Genomic DNA, 25,320 nt, shown 5'->3' on the forward strand with positions numbered 1-25,320 from the left:
TTACTATTTATGTAGTCATATTTGTTGTATACTATATATGTATATATATAAAATATATGAAATTTATATAAACCAGAAAATTCACCAAATGATGACAGCAAATGTTATTTATGTAGTCATAATTGTTATATACTATATATGTATATGCATAAAGTATATTAAATTTATATAAACCAGAAAATTCACCAAATGATGACACAAAATGTTATTTATGCAGTCATATGTGTTACATAGTTATATAGTTATATATATATATATACATACATATATATAACTATATATCTATACATATATATAACTATATATCTATATATAATTATATATAGTATATATGTTATGTAGTATATAAATAGTATATATAAAATACAACATATAAAATACATTGTATATATTTATGTTTACATTACATAAAATATTTACAATATTTATATAATATATAAATAGTATATATAAAACAGTGTATGTAGCATATGGTATATATATTATATAGTAAATAAATAGTATATATAATACAATATATTAAATATATTGTATGTTTATATTTACATATATTTATATTTATGATATTTATATAGCGTATAAATATTGTATATAAAACAGTGTATATAGCATATAGTATATATGCTATATAGTATATAAATAGCATATATAGTACAGTATATAAAATATATAAATAGTATATACTATATAAATATTATATATAATACAATGCATACAGCATATAGATATTCTATGTAATACAATACATTAAAAATAGAAATAATCTTATTTCTCAGGACTGCTGGGAAATATTAGCAGCCCACAGAGAATAGCCTGGAAATGGTTGGATTTTCCTTCATCTCAGTGACATTTGGGGAATTTAGGGGATTTAGAGTCCCTGTGTGTCCCTTTGCTCCTTGACTCTGTCCCACAGTATTTAGCATGATCATTATGTGCACTATTTTGACCAACTGTGTATTCATGACTTTTAGTAACCCGCCAGAATGGTCCAAGAATGTGGAGTAAGTAGAAATTATTGCATTTAATTATCAAAATTTGTGTTTGTAAGAACCTCCAAAACTGCTGAGTTCGTTCCTTTGAGGACCCTGTTCCTCCCTCTGCCTTTTTTTGCATGCTCCCCATGTTTTATTTTTCTTTGGTTTTTTGTGGGTTTTGTTTGGTTTCTTTATTTTTGCTTTTGGTTTGTTTTGGTTTTTGGAATTTTTTTTTTTTTTTTGTATTTTTCTGCGGGTTTTTTGCTGTTTTTTGAGGGTTTTTTGGTTTTGTTTTGGTTTGGTTTTTTGTTGTTTTTGTGGGATTTTTTGAGCTTTTTTGGGTTTTTTGTCTGTTTTTTTCTTTTATCTCTTGGCACCTTTTATTTAAACCAAAGTCTTTACAATTCACCTTCTTTTTTTTTTTTCCCCTACTAAAATGACATTTCCTCCTGCCAGGTACACATTCACCGGGATTTATACGTTTGAATCACTCGTGAAAATCATCGCCAGAGGTTTCTGTATAGATGGCTTCACCTTCCTGAGGGATCCCTGGAACTGGCTGGATTTCAGTGTCATCATGATGGCGTAAGTTGGGTTTTTCCAGGGATTTCTGTGCCTGGGAGGGGATGAGCCCTTAGCAAAAAAGGTTTATAAGGAAAAAGAAGATCAAGGAAAACTTCAGTGAAAGTTTTAGCCTGGTGGGATTTCAGCTCTAAACTTCAACAGCATGGAGTTAGTGGAGTTGCTACTGCAAAAAAAAAAAAGGATTTTCTGTAAATTGCCTTGATTAATACAAGATTTTAGGTGGTTCATGCACCAGAGGGGCAGATCAGCATAGGAACCAAATATCTTCAAATTCCAGTCCCTACCACTCCTTCCTTGGGCTGTGACTGGAGGCTGGACTGTGATTAACCCATTAATAACCTGTTAATAAGCCATTATTAACCCATTTCCCATGGAGCTGCAGTGTCAGAAAGGAGATATTTGATTTTCCTTCCTGTTTTTTTTTCTCTTGTGGAAACACACCCTGAACCCAGAGTGAGCTCCCAGTGTGGGTGCACACAGACCAAACCCCACCTGGGAATTATCAATCCCTTCATTTCTCCAGAAATCACCAAATCCCACCAGTTTTAAGGCATTGGTCTGCAAGGAATGTCCCAAATCCCCCAGTGGGGATTGTTGGTAACCCTTTCCTTTCCAGAGGCCAGGCTTTGCCTGTAGGCTCTGTACAATTCTTTTTGTGCCAAGGGCATTATTTAAACCACACTAAGAGATTTTTGAAGCCCTTGAGGCCTTTCTGCAGCAGGAAAAATCTTGAATGTTGAGCATTTCTGTGCTTTTTCATGGCAAGTTTCTCCCCACGTGGCACAGAGGAAATATTCTCTAAGCTGGGGTAAAATAGAACTTTGCTCTAAGCCTCTTCTCCCCTGTGTACCTTGGGTTTATCTGCTTGGAAAAAGAGAACTAAACCTTCCTGTGCCTCACAAACAGACATTGAAGCATAAAGGATTAAAAATGGAGGATGCTAATTAAAATGAAGGATGCTAATTAAATGGAAGGATGTTAATCAAAGCAGAAGATGATTATGTTTTCTTAAAAAACGTGAAGTGAAGCGAATATACCTGAAACCCCTGATCTGAGGTACAGTCATGGAATCATGGATTGGTTTGGGCTGGAAGGGACCTTAAAGCTCATCCAGTCCCATGGGCAGGGACATTTCCCTCTAGCCCAGGTTGCTCAAGGTGGTGTCACCAGATCTCCTCAAATATTTGGAGGAGATTTGTTTTTACAATCGCTGCCTTCTGCAGAGATTCAAAATTCCAAATTCTCTCTAGGACTGTGTGAAGTTTGGGGCACCATTATATAAAAACCATCTGAAGGTGTTGCAGAGGGTCCAAAGCAGGGTCAGGAGGGTCTGAGGAGGGCTCTGGGTCTGTTCAGCTGGACAAGAGACTGAGGGGAGACTCCTTGGGGGCTGCAGCTCCATCCCGAGGGGCAGCTCCCATCTCTGCTCCCTGTGACCAGGGACAGGACACCAGGGAACCACTGCAGCTCTGCCAGGAGAGGGAAATCAGGAGAGGATTCTTCTGCCAGAGGGTGCTGGCACTGCCCAGGCTGCCCAGGGAATGGGCACAGCCCCGAGGCTGCCAGAGCTGCAGGAGAGTTTGGACAATCCTGTCAGGCACAGGGTGGGATTGTTGGGCTGTCTGTGCAGGGCCAGGAGCTGCACTGGATGATCCTTGGGGTCCCTTCCAGCTCAGGACATTCCATGATTCCAGGTGAGGATGGATATCCAACCATGTACCTGGGCAAGCTGATTGAAGAGCAGAGAGACTTAAACCACATTTTACCCCTGCACCTTTGTCTCTCTCTTTGTCTTCAATGCCAATTCTGAAGCGTTTTTAAATCACAAGCTGTTTCCTGCAAGCAGACAATTTGTGCAAAGGAAGGTGACCCCAACGGTGCCATTAACTCTGGTTTAATTCTGCAGGTATATAACAGAGTTTGTAAACCTAGGCAATGTTTCAGCTCTGCGCACTTTCAGGGTTCTGAGAGCTTTGAAAACTATTTCTGTAATTCCAGGTAAGGCGGCCCCGGTTGGTGTTTAGCTGTCGGGTACAGGCCCCTGTGAGTGATGTATTGCTTTGTCCGTAGTTGTTGTTTTATTTTGGTGTGTGTATTGTCATGGTGTTTTTTGTGTGTGACCTCCCTCATTGCAGATATGTCACAGAGTTTGTGGACCTTGGGAATGTCTCAGCATTGAGAACTTTCAGAGTTCTCCGAGCTTTGAAAACTATCTCTGTAATTCCAGGTGAGAACCATTCAGCATTAAAGGCTGGGCTTGTGTGTGTCTCCTCTCTGTATTTCCCCTCCCCTCCTGCACTGCTCATTCCTCAGAAATGGCACTGGGATTCTTTGGATGGGATTTGCAGTCTGTGTAACAGAGCAGTTTGGAATCAAGGCTCTGGGCCATCAAATTATGGGATGAACAGGCTGTTACTCCATATTTTTCTGTCCCTTTTTATGCTGATTTCTGTCCCTTTTTGTACTGATCTCTGAGACTAAAGCCAGGCTTTAAAGTTTAATTCCAGAGGAAAAGGATCAGGCTCCTCCTCAGGCTGAACAGTTTCTGGCTCAGGGACTCGCCCTGTTATTGTCAGTGGTTTTGGAGTTGCTTCAGGAATAATTTTATAAAGCAACAGAGCAAAACCCAACTGAGATTAAAACCTTTTTTCCCATTTCCTGTGCCACTCCAAAGCTGGACTTGTCAGGACCACCCTTCCCAAAGCTGCTTCTGGACTTGTAACTCAGCTGGGTGTCACAGAGTGAGCAGTGACCCTTCCTTTGGGACACCACAGAGACATTATGGACTGAGAACCCCAGAATTCCAGTCTGGTTTGGGTTGGGAGGGACCTTAAAGCTCATCTTGTTCCACAGGAACACCTTCCACTAGACCGGTTTAATCCCAGCTCTGTCCAGCCTGGCCTGGAACACTTCCTGGTCCTGAATTCTTGTGCAGCAAAGCTTCATGCACGTGGTTCCTCAAAAGTGTTCCTAATTCTGACACCAAGCTTAAGGCACTCAGACGTCTCCAGCTTTTTGGTTTCCAGGTGCTCAACCCAGAATAACTCCTCGATGAGTTTTGGTCTCAGTTCCTTTGTGCTTTGTTCCCTCACGCACTCCCTGATCCTGCAGTGCTGGCTCTTTCCCAGGCTGCCAGGGACCAGCCTGTGCATTTGTGGGGCTCATCCCTTTTGTGCCATCCCAGACTGCCAACCCCATCAGCTGGGCCTGCCTGTTGTGCATGATGATGATGATGATGGTGATGGTGATGATGATGATGCTCCTACATGGCGCTGCTTTCCTTGCACCCATTGAGAACATGCTGGAGTGATGTTCCCACTGAGCCTTCCTTCATGTCTGGTGATTTTTAAGAGCAAAAGACCTTTGGGAATTGCTGTGAGGAGTGGGTCTGAGGGGTGGTTGTCGTTCTCTCAGCCTGCTGCAGAGAGCTCTGCCTTGCTCACAGCAGAAGCATTGATGTTAAACCAGTTTTGCCTGTGTTTTGCTTTCTTAATTCTAGCAGTGTGGAGATGATGCAGCTTTCAGGAGCTGGTTGCTGGCTGTGTGACAGCATGCCTTGTGTTCCCGTGGAGGGGAGCAGAACAGCTCAGTTTTGGATCATTCTCTCCATAGAATTCAAAACTTTACAGAGTTTTATTTCAAATGGCAGGGGTTGGGCTGAGCCCTGCTAAGTTCGGCACACCTTCAATGTTATTTTTATTAGAGGGACAATTTTCATTGAATCAAAAGGGGTAATTTGCCACACACAGCCAAGGAGATCCTGTTTGGGTGTTGGGGATGCTGAACACACCTGAAATGGCAAAAACTTTGGGGTTTTATATCCATTTTTGGGGGAGGGTTGTCCAGGTGTGTTTCTGCAGCACAAATCTTGGTCCCCCTCCATTTTGTGACAGCAGGAGGAGTGTAAAGCATTTGAATAATTGGTTTTTTGGGTTATTTAATATGAAAGCATAAAGTGCTCTTTATGGGTTTTACCACTATAATTTTGCAAGAAAAAGTGATTTTTAGAATACACTCAATATTAAAATATAAAGGGGCTCCCCTTCTGCTTCAGCACATGGAATGGGAATTTTAACTCTGTGCTGAGCTACTGAGAAGCTCCTTTTAGTGTTTCGAGTGCCATCTACACCTTCTGTCAATAACTGGAATTAAGATGTGTTTGAGACAAGATAAAAATGGGAAATACCACCAGAATTTGTCATGCCATGGACAAAATTCTGTCCTCTGTATGGATCAGTGTGACAGGAGCAAACTGTGACACCCATGAGCTAAACCACCAAAATATCCCTTTTTTTGGTGGAAAACCTGTGTGAAACCATGATGGTCTCAAGAAATTTTCCATATTGGCATTTGAGTTGTTATATTTTAATTGCCACGTGGGTCACAGCTGCATTCCACAGGATTCAGGGAAACCTGGACCCACGGAGCAACTCCACAGCTGGAAGTTTTTGGGGTTGTGTTTGTTGAAGTGTTCCCAGTCCTTGGACTGGGATTTCTCCTGCTGCCAGTCCTGTCCCGGTTCCAAAACTCCCCTGGCACATCTGAGAGAGAGCAGCATCCAAAGCAGGAGCCCATGGGTGCATGTGCAGAGCAGAGCATGGCACGAGGTGCTGGGGGTGATGTGTCTGCCACAACAGCAAAATCCTGCTCTGGGCTGGAAAGTCCATGGGAAGTTTGGATGATGGGAGTAAATGACACTTCAGAATAGGATTTTTATGAGGAATGTGTCTGCAGCCGTTTGTTTTGGAAGCTTTGTGTTCCTGGGATGGGTCTAACCTCTGTTGGTCTACAGGGGTTTTGTAGGAGGAGGTTGGGAGGGACCAAGGTTTCTGCTCCAGGGTTTATTGCAAAATGTTCCTGTGGTCTCAGCTGGAACCTTGGATCTGACTGACCCCAAATCCAGCAGTTATTTTTTATTTATTTTATTTCTCTTTTCTCCCTTCACTGCTTATTTATAAACGACAGAATCATCCTACTTCACACCAGAAAGGCTGACTAAAGGAGCCTAATTCAGTGTTGTTTCTGCATCCAAAATTCTAGCTAGATTCACCTAAAAATTAATTCTGAGTTCTCCCCACTCACGAGTTCTGCCTCTCACGGACCAGACTGGTGTGGGAAAGCAGCAGGATTCCTTTTGGAATATCTCATTTTTGATCCTGAGCCTGTTAATGATCCCCGTGGCCTCAGTAAATCCCAAAGCAGCGATGCTGTGGGTGAAGCCCTGCCCTGGCTGTAACCAAAGCCACCTCTGAAAGGGAAGATTCTGCTCCTGCAAGGGAGGGGAGGTGCTGAGACAGTTCAGTTGAGCAGGAGAAACCCAAGATGTGGAGAGTTAAAGGTATTTGATCTCTGTGAGTTGTTGCAGCCTGTGCCAGCGAGCTCAGCTCGAACACAACGTGCCCACGAGGATTTTCGTGGCAGCAAATCCCAATTTGATCCTCATTTGACAAACCTTGTGTGTGGGGAGGAGTGATTCCCCACATTGTGCAGTCCTGCTGCGAGGCTCAGGGACAAACATTGGGGTTTTGGTTTGTTCTGACCCATCCTTGCCTCCATCCCAGTGCTGTGCTGGCTGGGAATCCTCACCACACGCGCTTGTTCCAGGAACCTCCACCATTCACAGCCACAACCTCTCCCACCCTAGAGTCACTCCAAGGTACTGTATTAATCTGGGTTTTCAGTGTGGTTTCCTTCTACAGGAGTGATTTCCAGTCTTGTTTCCATCTCCACAGGCTTGAAGACCATCGTGGGTGCCCTGATCCAGTCTGTGAAGAAGCTGTCGGATGTGATGATCCTGACAGTTTTCTGTCTCAGTGTCTTTGCCCTCATTGGGCTCCAGCTGTTCATGGGCAACTTAAGGAACAAGTGTGTGATTTGGCCAATTAATGTGAACGAGACCTTCCTGGATAATGGCTCCAGAGGCTTCGACTGGGAGGAATACACCAACAATGTGTGTAGGTATTTCTACACTGAGGGTCTCTAAAACCTCCTGACTTGGCTCAGTGCAGGGGTTCCAGCGTGGCTCATGCTTTGGTGTGTCTGGTTTTCACAGTAAAAACCCCATGTGCAGAAGTTTTTCAGTTTTTTTTTTTTTTTATTTGACCTTGTTGAGATGTTCCTAGTTGAATTCATCCTTTAGAATGTGCTCTTTTAGTGAAATAATTAGTCCAAAAAATATTTTTTACTGACAAATTTCTCAGCAGTGCTTTTGGGGGGTCTTTTTAGTGAAGGTTTTAACAGTGTTATAGTCTGTTAAATCCTCTAACTCCATATGTGTGTGAACGTAACCTCTTCTTTTTCATCTTCAGCAAATTTTTACATCATTCCTGGCGCCCCCGACCCTTTGCTCTGTGGTAACAGTTCAGATGCAGGGTGAGTGTTGAGCTTCATTAACAACCAGTTTGAGCTTCATTAACAATGATTTACCTAAAGCTGGCATATTGGGATATTCCCTGTTGCTTCCTCTGTTGGTTCTGCTGTTACTTCACCAGGTTTCAAATTTCTTAACCTGATTATGAATCCATTGCTGATGCAATGTAAGGGACATTTTCCCTGTCAGGAGGCAGCTCTGGCCACCAATACCAGTGGAATTATTTCCCTCTGAATCCAATCAGAGAAGGGTGGATGGAGGCTCAGAAATGGGAACTTGCAATGTGCTGTTGGTTTTCCACCCCAACCTTCAGCTCTCTGGCCCAAGCTCCTGCCTTGGGCTCAGGCTTGGGGAAAAGCTGCGCCTTGCAGCGTCTCATTTCCGTAGGACAGGGAGAGCAGGGCTTTCCTGAAATCCTGTCTCCTTGTCTGCTGAACTCAAATGACATGGAGAGAGCTGCTGTTTGTTGGGAGAGTGAGCCCTGACCTGGCTGCTGTCCCTCCCCAGCCAATGCCCAGAGGGATACACGTGCATGAAGGCAGGACGGAACCCCAACTACGGCTACACCAGCTTTGACACCTTCAGCTGGGCTTTTCTGGCTTTATTTCGCCTTATGACTCAGGACTTTTGGGAGAACTTGTATCAATTAGTAAGTAAACACTTCACTTTGCTGTTGTACACGGGGAGAATCTGGGGGTAAAATAGGAAAGGGAAATGTGAGAAGCTTTGTTTTATTCCTTCTCTCCAAAAGAGCGCAAGTAAAGCTTCACAGTGAGGTTTTTTTGGGGGAAGAAGGGGACATTATTGTCAGCAGGTGTTGGACTTTAAGTCCAGGAGGGATGGTGGGTCCAGCTGAGCTGTGAATTAATTTGGGAGCAGCCTTAGCAATGGCTGCAGGAGGCTGTGAGCGTTCAGCTCTGCTCACGGAGGGTGCTCAGGCTCTTTGGAGGGCACAGAGTTTTCTCCTGACCTGAGGGTGCTTTGGGGACCTTGCTGAAGCAGCTTTTTCTCGATTTGGTTTGTTTTAAGGGAGTCTGAGCATTGGGTTTCACACTGTGCCTCTGAGTTCTTTTCAGTTTGGATGCTCCCTTAAGGGAGGAAGGTGGATGTCACCTTTTGTGTTCATGGCTAAGGAGTGTGCAGGGGAAATGCTGAGCTCTGGAATATTCAGCGCTGCTGGATTTTCTTAGAAACATTCAGGTCAAGAAACTTGGGATCAGCTCTTGCGTCTCGTGTCAGGGAAGCCTGAAGTTGCTTTTTTTTTCCCTTTTCTAATCCCTCTGCCATTCTCTTCCACTTGCAGACTTTACGAGCGGCAGGAAAAACCTACATGATCTTCTTTGTGCTGGTGATCTTTGTGGGATCCTTCTACCTGGTGAATCTGATTTTGGCTGTGGTGGCCATGGCCTACGAGGAGCAGAACCAGGCGACCCTGGAGGAGGCAGAGCAGAAGGAGGCAGAATTCAAGGCCATGTTGGAACAATTGAAAAAGCAGCAGGAAGAAGCACAGGTGAGAAAAACAACAATTCCTCTCTGTAAGGCTGGTGAGGCCCTGGTTTCCAGAGAAGCTGATTTTACTGCCTGCACAAGCAGACTATAAAAACTCTAACAAATTCTGGCTGTGAGTGTATTCCAAGGAAAGAATAAACCTCTCAGTCCTGCCCCAAAGTCTTTTACTCAGGTGCATTGAGCCAAACTCTTTCTTCCAGCAGCAAATGGAGCGTTAACGGTGGGAAAATGTGATTTATTTTTGCTTCCCTTGCCTGCACCCTCAGGCTGCTGCCATGGTCACCTCGGCAGGGACGGTGTCTGAAGATGCTGTGGAGGATGATGGCGGGGGCAGGATGTCCCGCAGCTCCTCGGAGATCTCCAAGCTCAGCTCCAAGAGCGCCAAGGAGCGCCGGAACAGGAGGAAGAAGCGGAAGGACAAGGAGCTGTCGGAGGGAGATGAGAAGTGTGACAACGAGAAGGTGTTCAAGTCGGAGTCTGAGGATGGCATGAGGAGGAAAGTGTTCAGGCTGCCAGATAACAGGCTGGGAAGGAAGTTTTCCATCATGAACCAGGTAGTTTTCTGTTCCTTCACTAATGTTTGTGGTTGAGGTCAGGATAATATTCTGTTTAGACTCCTCTTGGCATCTCAAGGGTTGTGCCCACTGTCCTGAGCTGTGTTGGGTCAGGAGAACACGTAGAACCCAAGGTGATGACAGTGTAGAGTTAAGTCTAACAGTGTAGTTTCTATCTAAACAGTTCACACAGGTGCCAGTTGTTTTTGACCCAGGAATAGATTGGTTTTGTTAACAAACTGCTCACAACAGGATTGCTTTCACATGGGAGCTGCAAAATGCTAGCTTGGCTTAGAATAAATGACTTCTAAAAGAAAGAAGAGATGACTTTTAAATTCAACCAGAGAAGGCCTGATTTTGAGAGGACTTTATTTTATCATTTTTCCACCTTACTTCAGTGTCATGACAAACGGGTCCCTGATGGGTAATAACTGACATAGACCCCATGTATTACAGAAGGCTGGTCATTTCCTTTATTAAGAAATCCATACCTTTATAGACAGTTGTGATAGAGCTGGACCTAATTGGTCCTCCAATCAAAACGCCATCACCACTGGCTAATTAAGAAACCACCCTTAATAAAAAATTCTCCATAACACACTCCACACATTCACAAACACCAGGTGCAGCAAGTTAAGATAAGAATTATTTCTCATTCTTTCCTCTGATCTTCTCATAGACTTTCCTGGGAAAGTTGTCTGTTTCTCTCTGTGGCCGGAGAGCTGCACCACTCACTTTCCTCCTCTTCCTCTCCCAGTCTCTCCTCAGCATCCCGGGCTCCCCTTTCCTCTCCCGCCACAACAGCAAGAGCAGCATCTTCAGCTACAAGGGGCGCTTCCGCGACCCGGGCTCGGAGAATGAATTTGCAGACGACGAGCACAGCACGGTGGAGGAGAGCGAGGGCAGGAGGGACTCGCTCTTCATCCCCATCCGCGGCCGCGACCGGCGCAGCAGCTACAGCGGCTACAGCGGCTACAGCCAGGGCAGCCGCTCCTCACGCATCTTCCCCACGCTGCGCCGCAGCATCAAGAGGAACAGCACCGTGGACTGCAACGGCGTCGTGTCCCTCATCGGGGGGCCGCCCTCCAGCATGCCCGGGGGCCGCATCCTGCCCGAGGTAGCTGCTGAGCGTGGGATGGTCTGGGCAGCATGGTCTGATGAGCATGGTCTGTACAGCATGGTCTGAGCAGCGTGGTCTCAGCAGTGTGGTGTGGTCAGCGTGGTCTGGTCAGCATGGTCTGAGCAGCACGGTCTGCTGAGTGTCATCTGACCAACGTGTTCTGAGCAGAACGGTCTGGTCAGATGAGCATGGCCTGCTGAGCATGGTCTGACCACCATGGTCAGATGAACATGCTCTGGTCTGACCAGCGTGGTCTAAGCAGTGTGGTCTGGTCAGCATGGTCTGATCAGCATGGTCAAATGAGCATGGTCTGATCAGCATGGTCTGGTCAGATGAGCATGGTCTGACCAGCATGGTCAGATGAGCATGGTCTGGTCTGACCAGCATGGTCGGACGAGCATGGTCTGGACAGATGAGCATGGTCTGAGCAGTGTGGTCTGGACAGCATGGTCTGAGCACCATGGTCAGATGAACATGCTCTGGTCAGATAAGCTTGGTCTGCTGAGCATGGTCTGACCACCATGGTCAGTTGAGCATGCTCTGGTCTGACCAGCATGGTCAAATGAGCATGGTCTGGACAGATGAGCATGGTCTGCTGAGCATGGTCTGACCAGCATGGTCAGATGATCATGGTCAGATGAGCATGGTCTGGTCAGACAGGCATGGTCTGACCAGCATGATCTGGTCAGCAAGGTCTGACCAGTGTGATCTGACCAGCATGGTCTGACCAGCATGATCAAACGAGCATGGTCTGACCAGCACGGTCTCACCAGCATGGTCTGACCAGTATGGTCTGATCAGTATGGTCTGACCTGTGTGATCTGACCAGCATGGTCTGACCAGTGTGGTCAAATGAGCATGTTCTGGTCAGCCAAGCATGGCCTGACCAGCATGGTCTGACCAGTGTGGTCTGACCAGCATGCCCATCTGTTTGGTTCTAGTACAGAGGATTAATGACATTGTATGTAATTAGAAATGTTCTCTAAAATGCAGTAATGACAAATTAGGCTCTAAGGCTGCAGAGCACTGATCCAACAGAAAAAAGGGCTTGAGTTTTGGTTGGACCACTTGCATATTGTAGGAAGGTGGGAAGGACAGAGGGTTGCACAGAATATGGAAAATACAGAATATGGAAATGCAGACCAAGTGCTGCATTTCTGGGCTGAGAGTGGGTAAGAGAGAAGACTCAAGTCTGTATTAATCACCTTCTGGATTTTTCAGGGTACCACTGAGATCGAAATTAGGAAGAAGCCTGGTGGGTCTCTCTTGGTCTCAATGGATCAGGTGAACGCGTCCTATGGAAGGAAGGATCGGACCAACAGTGTCATGACTGGGTTGACCAACACCCTTGTTGAGGGTAGGTGTTGAGGGTAAGATTTGGGGATTAGAGGGACACCCTTGAGCTCTTTCCAGTGCCTGAAGGGGCTCCAAGAGAGCTGGAGACAGACTTTGGACAAAGGGCTGGAGGGACAGGACACAGGGAATGGCTTCCCCCTGGCAGAGAGCAGGGATGGATGGGATATTGGGACAGAATTCTTCCCAGTAAGGGTGGGGTTGCCCAGAGAAATTGCCCCATTCCTAAAGTGTCCAGGGTCAGGTTGGGCAAGGCTTGGAGCAACCTGGTCTAGTGGAATTCAGCTCCCCCTGCTTTCGAGCAGTACATATTCCTGCATGGTTTTGCCTAAATCTGCTTCTTTTGGGTCTTTATTAATAAAGAAATACTTATTAGACTTTATTTTACTTGGTTTTGGCATCCAGATTGCCCAGAGATGGAGGTAAAGGCAACAAAGAGTTGTAATTTTACAATGAAGAGAATGCAGTGTGGAGATCAGAGGAGTAAGGCAGTGTCAGGTCTGGGTGTTGTGTCTTGTGTCATCCCCAAGCACTGGAGAGACCTTCCTTTGCTCCAGGAGTGGGAGAGAAGGATTGGAGCTGCACTGGGAGCTGCAATGTGACAGCTGTCAGGAGAGAAAGGGGCTGTTGGCTGGTGGGAATTCTGGAACGGACAGCACATGGAGATGAGATTTCCCAATATGTCATGCAGGAGCCAGAAAGAATTCATGAACAGCAGCCACACGCGGTTGATGATCTCAAATTCCTGCTGTCTCCTGCAATAAAATTGTAGGAAAACTAAATATACTTAGAAACAGAGCAGGGTTTTGCTGCCGCTCGCCTCCTGCGCAAACGCCTACGGGCTCCAGTGCCACGGGCCTCTTTTTAACTTCAGAAATTCCAAGGCAACTAAATACTAAGCAACCAGAGAACCAATGGGAAAGAGAGCACGGTGGTCCTTTCCCTTCCCATAAAAAATAAAAGGTGAGGGTGCACAGCTGCATGGCCTGACTGGAACCAGCAAGTCAACAAATGGGGACAACTCCTCATTTGTATTTTTTTTTCCCTAAGCACTTGAGATGAGCCAGTGTAAAAAATAAATGGACACAGCATTTCTGTGTTTGATTTCTGTAAATGGATGTAGTTAGTCCTAATCAGGTTATTCCTGTTGAAAATCCTTTACAGCATTATGTCACCTCTTTCCTCTTTTAGACCGTGTCTGTGTTCAGCACAGAATTCATCTCAGTTATTTAAAAACTGGCAGCAAAGGCAGTTTGGAATCTGTAACTTTGGTTTTAACTGCTTTACCTTGATCAGTTCTGAGTTAAATATAACCCTTCATTTGGAATAATTTGCATTGAATCATCCTGGTGGGGCTGAAGCGCAGGGTTAGAACTGCAGTTCTGGTGACCTGGTGCAGGTGCTGTGTAGGGACAAAGGAGAAGTCATGGAGCTCAGTAAAACCATGAAATCCAAGAATCCTTGAGGTTGGAAAAGAGCTCCAAGGTTTGTTGGGTCTGACCTGAGACCAATCCCCACCTTGTCACCCAGGCCAGAGCACTGAGTGCCACGTCCTGTCATTCCTTGGTGATGCCCAGGGATGGGGACTCCAAACCTCCCTGACCACCCTTTCCATGAAGAATTTCTCCCTGATGCCCGCAAACTTTACCCAGCTCTTCTCCAGGGCCATTTCCACCAAGTTCACAGTTTTGTAATTCTTCACCCTCAGAGATGAAGCCTGAACTCTGTTTTTTTTTGTACCTGCAGAGCTGGAAGAGTCCCAGAGGAAGTGTCCCCCTTGCTGGTACAAATTTGCCAACACCTTCCTGATCTGGGAATGCCACCCGTACTGGATGAAGCTGAAGGAGATTGTGAACTTAATTGTCATGGATCCTTTTGTTGACTTGGCCATCACCATCTGCATCGTGCTGAACACGTTGTTCATGGCCATGGAGCACCACCCCATGACCCCTGAGTTTGAGCACGTGCTCGCTGTAGGAAATCTGGTAAGGAAATCTGCTAAATGCTCCCCACAGGTCTGCTCCTGCTGGGATGCCTGGAGTATTGATGTGGGCTTGGACTTTGAGTCAATTGCATTGTCGAGACTTAGCCTGAAGATCTGAAAATAAGCCAAAAATGACTCTTTGTGTGTTCTTTGTCTGTCTCTCCTCCCCACTCCAGGTTTTCACTGGGATTTTCACAGCAGAAATGTTCCTGAAGCTCATTGCAATGGATCCATACTATTATTTTCAGGAAGGCTGGAACATCTTTGATGGGTTTATTGTCTCCCTGAGTTTGATGGAGCTGAGTCTGGCTGATGTGGAGGGGCTTTCCGTGCTGCGATCTTTCCGATTGGTATTCCAAATTCCAGCTCTTTTTCAGTGTTATTGTAGTGGAGCTTAGAATCACAGAATCATGGAGTGTCCTTAGTTGGAAGGGACCCACAAGGGATCATCCAGTGCAGCTCCACACCCCAACAATCCCACCCTGGGCATCCCTGGGAGTGATGTCCAAACATCCTTTGAGCTGGGGCACTGACCATTCCCTGCTCAGTGCCCAGCCAGGGGAAGAACTTTTTCCCAATATCCAACCTATCCCTTCCCTGACACAGTTCCAGCCCTTCCCCATCACGTAAAGAATTTTTCCCATTTACACAGTACAAGGGAAAATAAATTTTCTGGGTTTGGGGAGGACAGAGATCAAATGGTGCCATTTTTTATGATCTCTTCTTTCTTCAGGACTGCTCTTTATGAAATCTGAGCAGCAGCTTGTTGCATTTGGGCAGGGAAGGGTGACTTTTCCTTTGGGAATAACTCAGTATTTCTGTGTGGGGAATAACTGATTACAAAAGTACAAAATGCTCAAAGAAAGGTTAAGCATTCTCTGCCCCCTGTACCCTCAGTAGCAGAAGCTTGGACTTACCTTTATGTAAAACACAAGATGGTTGATGTTTAGGAAGTTCTGCCTTATTTTCCTCTTTGCTTAAAGTTTGCTTCTTTCGGTGTTTTTTTTGTAGCTGAGAGTCTTCAAACTGGCCAAGTCCTGGCCCACTCTGAACATGCTGATAAAAATCATTGGTAACTCAGTGGGTGCCTTGGGGAATTTGACCTTGGTGCTGGCCATCATCGTGTTCATCTTCGCCGTGGTGGGGATGCAGCTCTTTGGCAAAAGCTACAAGGAGTGTGTCTGCAAGATCAGTTCGGACTGTGAGCTACCCCGCTGGCACATGCACGATTTCTTCCACTCCTTCCTTATTGTCTTCCGTGTGTTGTGTGGGGAGTGGATTGAGACCATGTGGGATTGTATGGAAGTGGCAGGACAGGCCATGTGCTTGATTGTCTTCATGATGGTCATGGTCATCGGAAATTTAGTGGTCAGTAAATGGTTACTGGTGGGCTTTCTTGGTTGCCTCTGGATGGGGTAGGACTTGGGGAGACCGCCAGCATGAGGGAGTGATGGTTTGTGAGCCTGTTCCTGCTCTGTGGAGGTCCCTCTTGGCCTTTGATCTGTCAATCAGTAGATTTTGGTAGCACAATGCTAAAGATGTTTTTTGCTTGATGAGGACCTTCAACAGTCACCCATAAATGAAGCATTTTGCAAGAAAATCTTGAAAGTCTGAACGCCTCAGTCAAAGTGTGCAGACCTGACCTGAGGGGAAAAATAAGCTAAAAGAAGCAAAACCTGGCATTTTAATTGCCAGAAAACAAAATAATTTGGTGCACAGGGGAAGGTCCTGAAGTGTTAAATTGAGGAATGGAGGTTTCTTCTAAAACCTGCCCACTGGCTCAGTCATGAGGTGCTGTTGTGTGCAGGAATGGGCTGTGAAACTGCACGGCCTGTTGTGTGGGAGGTTGGACTAGATCATGATGCTTCCTTCTGGCCTTAAATTTCACGAAGAAAAGTCTGTGGAGGAAAATGTGAGCAAGAATGAAGTCACATGAACGGTCGCAATTCTTCAAAGTAGTTGTGAGCTCTCTCTGAGAGGTCCTGTCTTGCCAAAGGGTTTTGATAAAATAAATCTTGGGGTTGGTCACTAAATGTGGGTGAGGAAGTAGAGCTGGGAGTGATCACTCAAAATACCAAGATTTCCCCCATTTTCTTTGAGGCAGAGATGGGACTAAATCAATAAGGTTGAATTTAAATCCTGTGAGGGTTAAATCCCTCTCCGACCTCTGCAGTCCAGATCCTGCAAGGGGCTCCATCCAGGCACCCCTGTACCTGCCCTGGACCCCTGGCACTCCTCAGGGAACATTTTGCAGCATCAAGGGGTCGTAGCTTGAACCTGGGCACCTGGATGAGTTTGAGCTGATGTTTGGAGACAGCTCTGCACCATCAGCAGGGCGTGGGCGCTGAGAGCTCTGCTCAGCTTTGGGAATCCCCCCTTTGTGTGTCAGTGCAGCATCAGCTCTTCCCTTTCAGGTGCTGAACCTGTTCTTGGCCTTGTTGCTGAGCTCCTTCAGCGCAGACAACCTGGCAGCCACGGACGACGACGGCGAGATGAACAACCTGCAGATCTCGGTGATCCGCATCAAGAAGGGCATCGCCTGGACCAAGGCCAAGGTCAGGGAGTTCATGCAGGCCCACTTCAAGCAGAGGGAGGCCGACGAGGTGAAGCCCTTGGACGAGCTCTACGACAAGAAGGTGAACTGCATCGCCAACCACACCGGCGCCGACATCAACCGCGACATCGACTTCCTCAAGAACGGCAACGGCACCACCAGCGGCATCGGCAGCAGCGTGGAGAAGTACATCATCGACGAGGACCACATGTCCTTCATCAACAACCCCAACCTCACCGTGCGCGTCCCCATCGCCGTGGGCGAGTCCGACTTCGAGAACCTCAACACGGAGGATTTCAGCAGCGACACGGATCCTGATGGCAGCAAGGAGGTGGGAGGAGGGCTCCAAATCCACTTGGGGCTTTGGGAGGGAGGGCTCCAAATTCACTTGGGGCGTTGGGAGGGAGGGCTCCAAATTCACTTGGGGCGTTGGGAGGGCTCCAAATCCATTTGGGGCTTTGGGAGGGAGGGCTCCAAATTCACTTGGGGCATTGGGAGGGCTCCAAATCCACTTGGGGCTTTGGGAGGGAGGGCTCCAAATTCACTTGGGGCGTTGGGAGGGCTCCAAATCCATTTGGGGCTTTGGGAGGGAGGGCTCCAAATCCACTCGGGGCATTGGGAGGGCTCCAAATCCATTTGGGGCTTTGGGAGGGCTCCAAATTCACTTGGGGCATTGGGAGGGCTCCAAATCCATTTGGGGCTTTGGGAGGGAGGGCTCCAAATTCACTTGGGGCATTGGGAGGGAGGGTTCCAAATCTACTTGGGGCATTGGGAGGGCTCCAAATCCACTTGGGGCATTGGGAGAGCTTCAAATTCACTTGGGGCGTTGGGAGGGCTCCAAATCCACTCGGGGTGTTGGAAGGGAGGGCACCAAATCCACTTGGGGCACTGGGAGGGCTCCAAATTCACTCAGGGCATTCAGTCCACTGGGAGGGCCAGGAAACCTCTGGGCAGGGAGAGCTGGGTAGTTCCAGCACTCAGCTTTTGTTGGTGTTGGGATGTTGTCTTTGCACTCAAAATGGAATTTCTTGTGCTCTGTGGAAAGCCACAAATACTTAAAAATATATATAAAATAAATATATGCAATCATAGAATGGTTATATAAATATATATACAACATATGGTATATATATAAAGATATATAAATCTTATAGTATAAATAATAACAATAAATATATAATAAATAAATAATAAATAAACATATAAATTGTATAAATACAATATATTTATATATACTGTACATTTATGTATGCTATGTATTTATATATACTACATATTTATATAGACAAAATATGTTTATATTTAATTTTAATATTTAATAGATATATTTATATATTCTAAATATATATATTCTAAGTAAATATGTATTCTATATATATTGTAAATATATATAGAATATATTTTTACCATAGTTATAGTAAAAGAAATATAATAATAGTAAAATAAAATAGAAAATAAATAACATATGTGTAATCATAAAATGCAGTGTAAAGCTAACTAACTAAATATATATATAAATAAAAAATATATTGTCATAGTAAAATATATGTAATAATAAAATGGCCTGGCTTGAAAGGAGCTTAAAAATCATCTAGTTCCAAGCTCCTCCATGGACAGGGACACCTTTCATAATGTAAATATTTAATCCTATATTAAATATAATAATATTTAATCCTGTCTGTCCTGTTAACATGAGACATAAGCTGGGTCAGGATCTCAGTGATTAAAGTGAGGAAACAACTTCCATGACAGCAAATGCGGTGAACAAGCAGCTGAGTCCTCGTGAAGTTTGGTGTTTTTTGGGGCTGATGTTTGGTGCTGATTGTGTTGGGTTGATTTGTGCTGCAGAAACTCGACGAGAGCAGCTCCTCCGAGGGCAGCACCATCGACATAAAGCCCGAGGTGGAGGAGGTGCCCGTGGAGGCCCCCGAGGAGTACCTGGACCCCGATGCCTGTTTCACAGAAGGTGAGCAGGGAGTGAGGGAGGAGGCTCTGGGGGTGTTCTGGGGGAGCTCACGTCAGCCTGTGTCAGTTGAGACAGAAACAGAGACCACACAAAGCAAAAAATCCATTTTCAGAAGGTTTCAAACTGTGTTTATTATAGCATGCATGCTTTTTTACAAAACTCCTAAGTTTACACTTTACTCATACACACAAAATGCTCATTGCAATAATTGCAGGTTTCTCTTATTTATCCTTTTCTTTCCTGGTTTCTATGTCAGCGACCTTGGTAGGAAATTCTTCCAGGGGTAAACACGGATCCTCTTATCAAACTTCTCTCTGGCTCTCTGTAAAACCTCTTCCACCAGCCTGGATCAGGGCTGGCTCTCAGCTTATCTCCAGGCCCTTCTTGCATGCTGGTGCACCAATTCAGAGGAATTTGCAAAGTGAAGCTCTCAGAGATGCAGCTGCCACTGCTAGGATGTAAATCATAAAATCATTCAGTAGTTTGTGTAGGAAGGGACCTTAAACTTACCCAAATTTACTCCCTCCCACCATCCCAGCTTGCCCCAAGCCCCATCCAGCCTGGCCTTGGACACTTCCAGGGATCCAGGGGCACCCACAGCTTCTCTGGGCACCTGTGCCAGGGCCTGCCCACCCTCAGAGGGGGAATTTCTGAAGAATCAGAGATGACCTGTAGCAGAACAAGATGATTTTTGTGCAGCTGATGCCTCAAGTACTCAGAAACAGAGTACTTTTCCTTCCCTGTGACTGGCCTCGATGTCTTTCGAGAGCTGATCATAACAGGAATTCCCCAGGCAAAAATGCTTTAAATGGTTCAAGGTTATTTTATCAGCGAGTTTTCCATTTGTCTCCTCAAGAGCATGGCCCTCACCAAATAGAACGAGCTGATCTGTTCCCAAATTGATGTCAGTTCTGGTGCCCGGGCACAGAAGTGGCAAAACAACCCTAAAACCCTCAAGAACGCAAAAATTTTAACTCACTCAGCGTGGTTCGTATTGGTGACATCAAAACTGCTTCTAGACAGTGAGAATTTAATGTTTTTACCTTAAATCTTGTGTTTCCTGAGCGAAATTGTGCCCTGTCCCTGTTCCAGGTTGTATGCAGCGCTGCAAGTGTTGTCAGGTCAATATTGAGGAGGGGCTGGGAAAGTCGTGGTGGACCTTGAGGAAAACTTGTTTCCTAATTGTGGAGCACAATTGGTTTGAGACTTTCATCATCTTCATGATCCTCCTGAGCAGTGGGGCTCTGGTGAGTAAAATTAATAAAAAATAAAAAAGTAAAACCCCAGCAGTCCAGAGGTGTTGGGCTTGGGGACGTCTGGTTGTGTACAGGAAATTTTGGGAAAAAGCAAATCTTGGAAATTCCTATCTGGAAAGCAACACAAGCTTTTATTAGTTTTTTTTGTTTAGTTTAAATTAAGAACAAAGCCTTCAAATCTGGGTTCTGATCGTGGTTTGACTAGAAATGTGAGGATCTGGGGAAAAGTCAGCCTGTATCTATGTCTAATTTCACAGCATCAAAAAATTCCAGAATCACTGAGCTTGGAAAAGCTCTCCAACACCATAAAGTCCAAGCTGTGACTGGAACAAAATCAATTTTCTATGTTTGATTTATATATATTAATAAAAGATGTGTATTTTATCTATATCTTTATTTATTTCTATATATCTATATATCTATATATCTATATTTCTATATTTCTATATACCTATATACCTATATATCTGTGTATCTGTATATCTATATCTATATCTGTCTATTCACATATATTTATATATAGTGTGTATGTATGTGTTTTTATATATAATATATATTAAAATATATTTTTATATATTATATAGTATATATCATATATAATTACAATATATAATATATAACATGTAACATATAACATATAATATATAATATATAATATATAATATATAATATATAATATATAATATATAATATATATATAATTATATAATGGATATAATATATATAAAAGATATATATAATATATATAATATGTTTTTAATTTTTTAATATTTAATTAAAAAAATTAAAATCTATACATTTAGCTCATCTTGAACTGTACATTGAACTCAGCTCAGTGTCATTTGAAGCCCCTGAACTGTGCAGTAAATCCCATATAATGACATTTGCACCTGGTTTTTCCCAGGCTTTTGAGGATATTTACATCGAGCAGAGGAAAACCATCAGGACCATCCTGGAGTATGCAGACAAGGTCTTCACCTACATTTTCATCCTGGAGATGCTGCTCAAGTGGTGTGCCTATGGATTTGTGAAATTCTTCACCAACGCCTGGTGCTGGCTGGATTTCCTCATCGTGGCTGTATGTATCCTCTCCTCTTCCTTCTGCTTGGGATGCTTCCTCCTCAAACCCTCATGGGTCATAGATTTAACAACCCCAATATCTGTGAGTTCCCAAATCAAGGAAAAAAACCCTTCAGCTCTCTGTGGGATTTCTGCCCTGCAGGGACCAAGGAGGATTTTCCAGCCCTTGGCTCTTTTTTTCTATGCTAAAAATGGAATTTTTAGGAGAGCTGGCCGTGTTTGGAGGTGTTTCCACGGGAAAGATGTGCAGATGTGGAATTCCTTGGGGATATTTCTGGGAGTTGCATTCTCTGTAATCCTTTTCTTGCATTATTAATGATGAGGGGGTGATGAGGCAGCAGAATCTCCCCATCCCACCACCCCACTTCCGAGCACTGGATTTGTGAGAATCTCAATCCTTGGAAAGCTGATTGTGCACAGTCAAGTTCAGCATCATCAAAAGAAACAGGAAAGAAAAAGCAGAATCATATCAAACAAAAAGCTCAGGGTAGAGTGAGGGACAGATCCACCCTGGAATCCCCTGCAGAACGTCTTGGGAGGGAGGATAAATCTGAGAAATAAAAAAAGGTGAATAAATTGTAGAATTAGAAAGAAAAAAAGACAATAGAAAGAAGTTTTAGCAATAAATTTGGCTCTGGGGCAGAGCGAGGGAATTTAAAATACATGGAATTTAAAATCAATGGAATTTAAAATAACTGGAATTTTAAATAAATGGAATTTGAAATAAATGGAATTTCTGCTGCCCAAAGTGGTAGAAATTGGTGTAATTCAATAGGAAATTTCAGAACCAGGAAATTGAGAATCCCAAGTGCTTGGATTCTCTTAAAAGTGTTTCATCACATCCATCTGGGATTCAGTGGCTCTGGTGGCTGCCCCAAGAGCAAGTGTGTTAAAAAAGAATTCCCAGTTTTTCCAAGCTTCTCCTTTGGAACACTCTGGGTATGATTCAGTTGCTGTTCAGCACCATTATCACTCTGGAAATATTCCTGAGTAGGTGGAAGGAACTATGCTTGGAATTCAGGGGCAGAAGTGACTCAAACCCTGTTTCCTGTAGGAAAATTGAAATTTGAAATTTTAATTTTTTCTAGAAAATCCTCTCTGATCCCCTCAACACCTTTCCTCGGACACAACCTGGACGTTATAAGTTTTATTTTCTGACAGAAAAGAAATTTAAAATAAATTAAGAAATAAATTTAAATTTTGGAATAAATTATTAAATGAATTTATTTACTGGATCTCTCTTGCTGCCTGAAGATAAAGAGTTTAATTCCAGTTTAATTCCAGTTAAATTCCAATTTAATTCCAGTTTAATTCCAATTGAATTCCAGTTTAATGGGCAGATGTGGTACAAGTTTAATTTCCTTCCCATGCATCTGGGAGTGGAGTAAAGATCAGGAAGGGAACAGTGAGGGAACAAAGGCAGAAGGGTTTGCAATTCCCAAGGCTTTAGGAATTTTAGAATTCCTGTTTTCCCTTGATATCACAGACAGAAGAGTTGCACAATTTTCCCAGTGAAAAAAAAAAAATTAAAAAACGTGAAATGTGACTTTGAGGTGCCAAAATACACCCCCCCCCACCAAAACCTCAGCAATGCTTTGTGTCCTGTACCTGTTGAATCCCATTTTTTGAACCCAAATTTGGTGGCGCGTCGTGGCCGGGGCTGGAGCGAGCCAGGGCAGCAGGGAATGATCCTTTGCATCCTAACAACACTCTTGGATGTTATTTTGCAGGTTGCTATAGCATTGTCCAATTCCCCTCCTACCTCATGCCCAAAGCTTCCTGGGTGTGTTTGTGAAGACTTTTACTGGGTAATAATGAAGGATTCTGCTTTTCAGTCAATCTGGGATTCCCTTTGTGCGACCTCGGTGCCTGCTGTGTCTTCTGTTGGAATGTCCTCAGGGAATAATCCTCAAAGATTATTTATTAAAAGCTCAAACTGCCTTTTTCTGGCATGGTCTTAAGAGTCCTGCTTGGGAGTAAGGTGTTATCCTGAGGGGAAAAATCTCTAAAAATGAGAAATTTTTGTTCTTGGAATGGTTTGGGCTGGAAGGGACCTTAAACTCATCCAGTGCCACCCCTGCCAGGGCAGGGGCACCTTGAACCATCCCAGGTTGTTCCTGCCCAACCTCGGACACTTCCAGGGATGGGACACTTCCAGTGTTACATTTACTGTGTTATTTAAACACACCACATCTCCAAATCCATTGAATTTTTATATTTAATTATATTTATATTTAAGATTTTAACATACCAGGATTGCCCTGGCCTGTTATACCTCGCAAAATCTTTGTTGGATCCTTTGGGACACCCCTGGCATGTAAAATTTTAAAATGGGATGGAAAACCCAATCTATTGTGGCCACTTATTTCTGGGGAAGATACCACGGAATTCTGAAATTATTTGAGTTGGAAGGAACCTTAAAATCATCTGATTCCAAGTGCCCTGCTGTGGACAGGGCATTTCCATAAGAAGATGGGAAAAGCACATCAGCCACGTGCCCAAAAAAGATAAAATCTCAATTTTCTCACACATTAATGCATTTAAAATTCAGATTTGATATTTCCCAGAAATAAGTGGGGAATAAGAATCATCCTTCTAATTAATTCTAATTATTATTCTAATATCTCTTCTATTAAAAAATGATACATAGGAAGTGTCCTATTCTGAGAATTCACCTGAAACCCCACCTGGTCCAGGAGGAGCTCCTGTGTTCTTTTGTTTGTTGCTGTACATGGATGTCTTTTTTTATTTCTTTTTCCTTAAAAAGGGTTCATGTCTCTTTCTTATTTGTCTGAAGTGTGGTGGTAGAGAAAAATGGGGAAAATGGCAGAGAAAAATGGGAAAATGGTAGTGAAAAAAGGGAAAAAATGGTAGAGAAAAAAGGGAAAAATGGTAGTGAAAAAAGGGAAAAATGGTAGTGAAAAATGGTAGCAAAAAATAGGGAAAATGGTAGCAAAAATTGGGAAAAATTATAGAGAAAAATGGGAATAGTGGCAGCTGCGGTGTCTGTAACTGTTTTCACGTGGCCAAGTTGTGTCTGGACTTGGTGGGTTTAAGGATCTCTGAAAATTCAGATTTAGAGCCTAAATCTGACTCCAGTTTGCTCAACAGGTTGCCCAGTATAACCCAGTACATCCCAGTCCTTCACTGCACACTCCTGTGGCTGCTGAGGTTGGGATTTTGGGGAAAAACAGGGAGAATTTGGGGTGGGATGGGGGGAGATGGGATAAAACAGGATTGGGGTGAAGGAAAATGGAGCTGGGATTGGGAAAAATGGGAGAAAAACAGGATTGAGATGGGGAAAAGGGGAGAAAACGCCTGGATTGGAGGAAAATGGAGGATTCTGGAGCTGGGGTTGGGAAAAAATTGGGAAAACTGGAGATGTTGGTTTTGGGATGTGGAAAAAAACTTGGGAAAATTCCTGGCAATCCCCAGGCATGGTGACCATTTTCCCTCATCCCAATCCGGTTTTATCCCATTTTCCTCCATCCCATCCCTGTTTTTCCTGATTTTTCCTGATTTTTTCCTGTTTTTTTCCCCAATCCCAGTTTCAGCAGCTGCAGGAGTGTGCAGTGAAGCCCTGGGCTGTACTGGGCTGTACTGGGATATACTGGGCTGGTTGGAAAAGGGATCAGAAATGCTGTAATTCAGCACAGGAATTGGAGCAGGATCACTGTCAGAGCAGGCAGAAAACAGAGCTGCTCTGTGCCAGCACCCTGATTTTGTATGGGGGGCATTTAAGGAATTTTCCCTACCCTGGTAGTGATATCCTTCCCCTCATCAGCAGCCCAAAATCGGTTTAAAACCAAATTTCCTGGAAATTATTTGGTTTTAAACCAATTTGGTTTAAAAAGCACAAGCAGAGCATTGAACTTAACCAGCTGGAATTGGCACCACTCCCTTGGGTGTTTCAATTATTGCAGTGTCTCGCTGCTTTGCCATTAATATTCTGATATTTTGGTGCTTTTTCCCCCATTTGGGATTGAAAGAGTCTCCTAAGAACATAAAGAAGTAG

At 44.2% G+C, this 25,320-nt stretch overlaps 1 protein-coding gene across 2 annotated transcripts in view; it reads left to right on the plus strand.

Moving 5' to 3' along the window:
• The window catches only part of SCN8A (sodium voltage-gated channel alpha subunit 8), a 57,622-nt gene that overhangs the window by 19,991 nt on the left and 12,311 nt on the right, over positions 1 to 25,320 (plus strand). The window contains exons 4-20 of one of the 2 annotated variants that reach the window (XM_054293532.1): positions 911 to 1,001; positions 1,431 to 1,559; positions 3,466 to 3,557; positions 7,292 to 7,513; positions 7,868 to 7,931; positions 8,437 to 8,578; positions 9,233 to 9,439; positions 9,705 to 9,992; positions 10,750 to 11,109; positions 12,334 to 12,469; positions 14,212 to 14,450; positions 14,626 to 14,799; positions 15,461 to 15,817; positions 16,864 to 17,334; positions 18,852 to 18,969; positions 20,062 to 20,216; positions 21,130 to 21,303. In XM_054293532.1, coding sequence (XP_054149507.1) covers positions 911 to 1,001; positions 1,431 to 1,559; positions 3,466 to 3,557; positions 7,292 to 7,513; positions 7,868 to 7,931; positions 8,437 to 8,578; positions 9,233 to 9,439; positions 9,705 to 9,992; positions 10,750 to 11,109; positions 12,334 to 12,469; positions 14,212 to 14,450; positions 14,626 to 14,799; positions 15,461 to 15,817; positions 16,864 to 17,334; positions 18,852 to 18,969; positions 20,062 to 20,216; positions 21,130 to 21,303 — 3,419 coding nt within the window. Of the gene's footprint in view, positions 1 to 910; positions 1,002 to 1,430; positions 1,560 to 3,465; positions 3,558 to 3,694; positions 3,787 to 7,291; positions 7,514 to 7,867; positions 7,932 to 8,436; positions 8,579 to 9,232; positions 9,440 to 9,704; positions 9,993 to 10,749; positions 11,110 to 12,333; positions 12,470 to 14,211; positions 14,451 to 14,625; positions 14,800 to 15,460; positions 15,818 to 16,863; positions 17,335 to 18,851; positions 18,970 to 20,061; positions 20,217 to 21,129; positions 21,304 to 25,320 lie in introns of both variants that reach the window. The other variant, XM_054293534.1, reaches the window with a different exon arrangement.

The sequence above is a fragment of the Melozone crissalis genome, unplaced genomic scaffold, assembly GCF_028551555.1.
Source record: "Melozone crissalis strain CALT ecotype California unplaced genomic scaffold, PUWL_Pcris_2 ptg000160l_1, whole genome shotgun sequence".
Taxonomy (NCBI): Eukaryota; Metazoa; Chordata; class Aves; order Passeriformes; family Passerellidae; genus Melozone; species Melozone crissalis.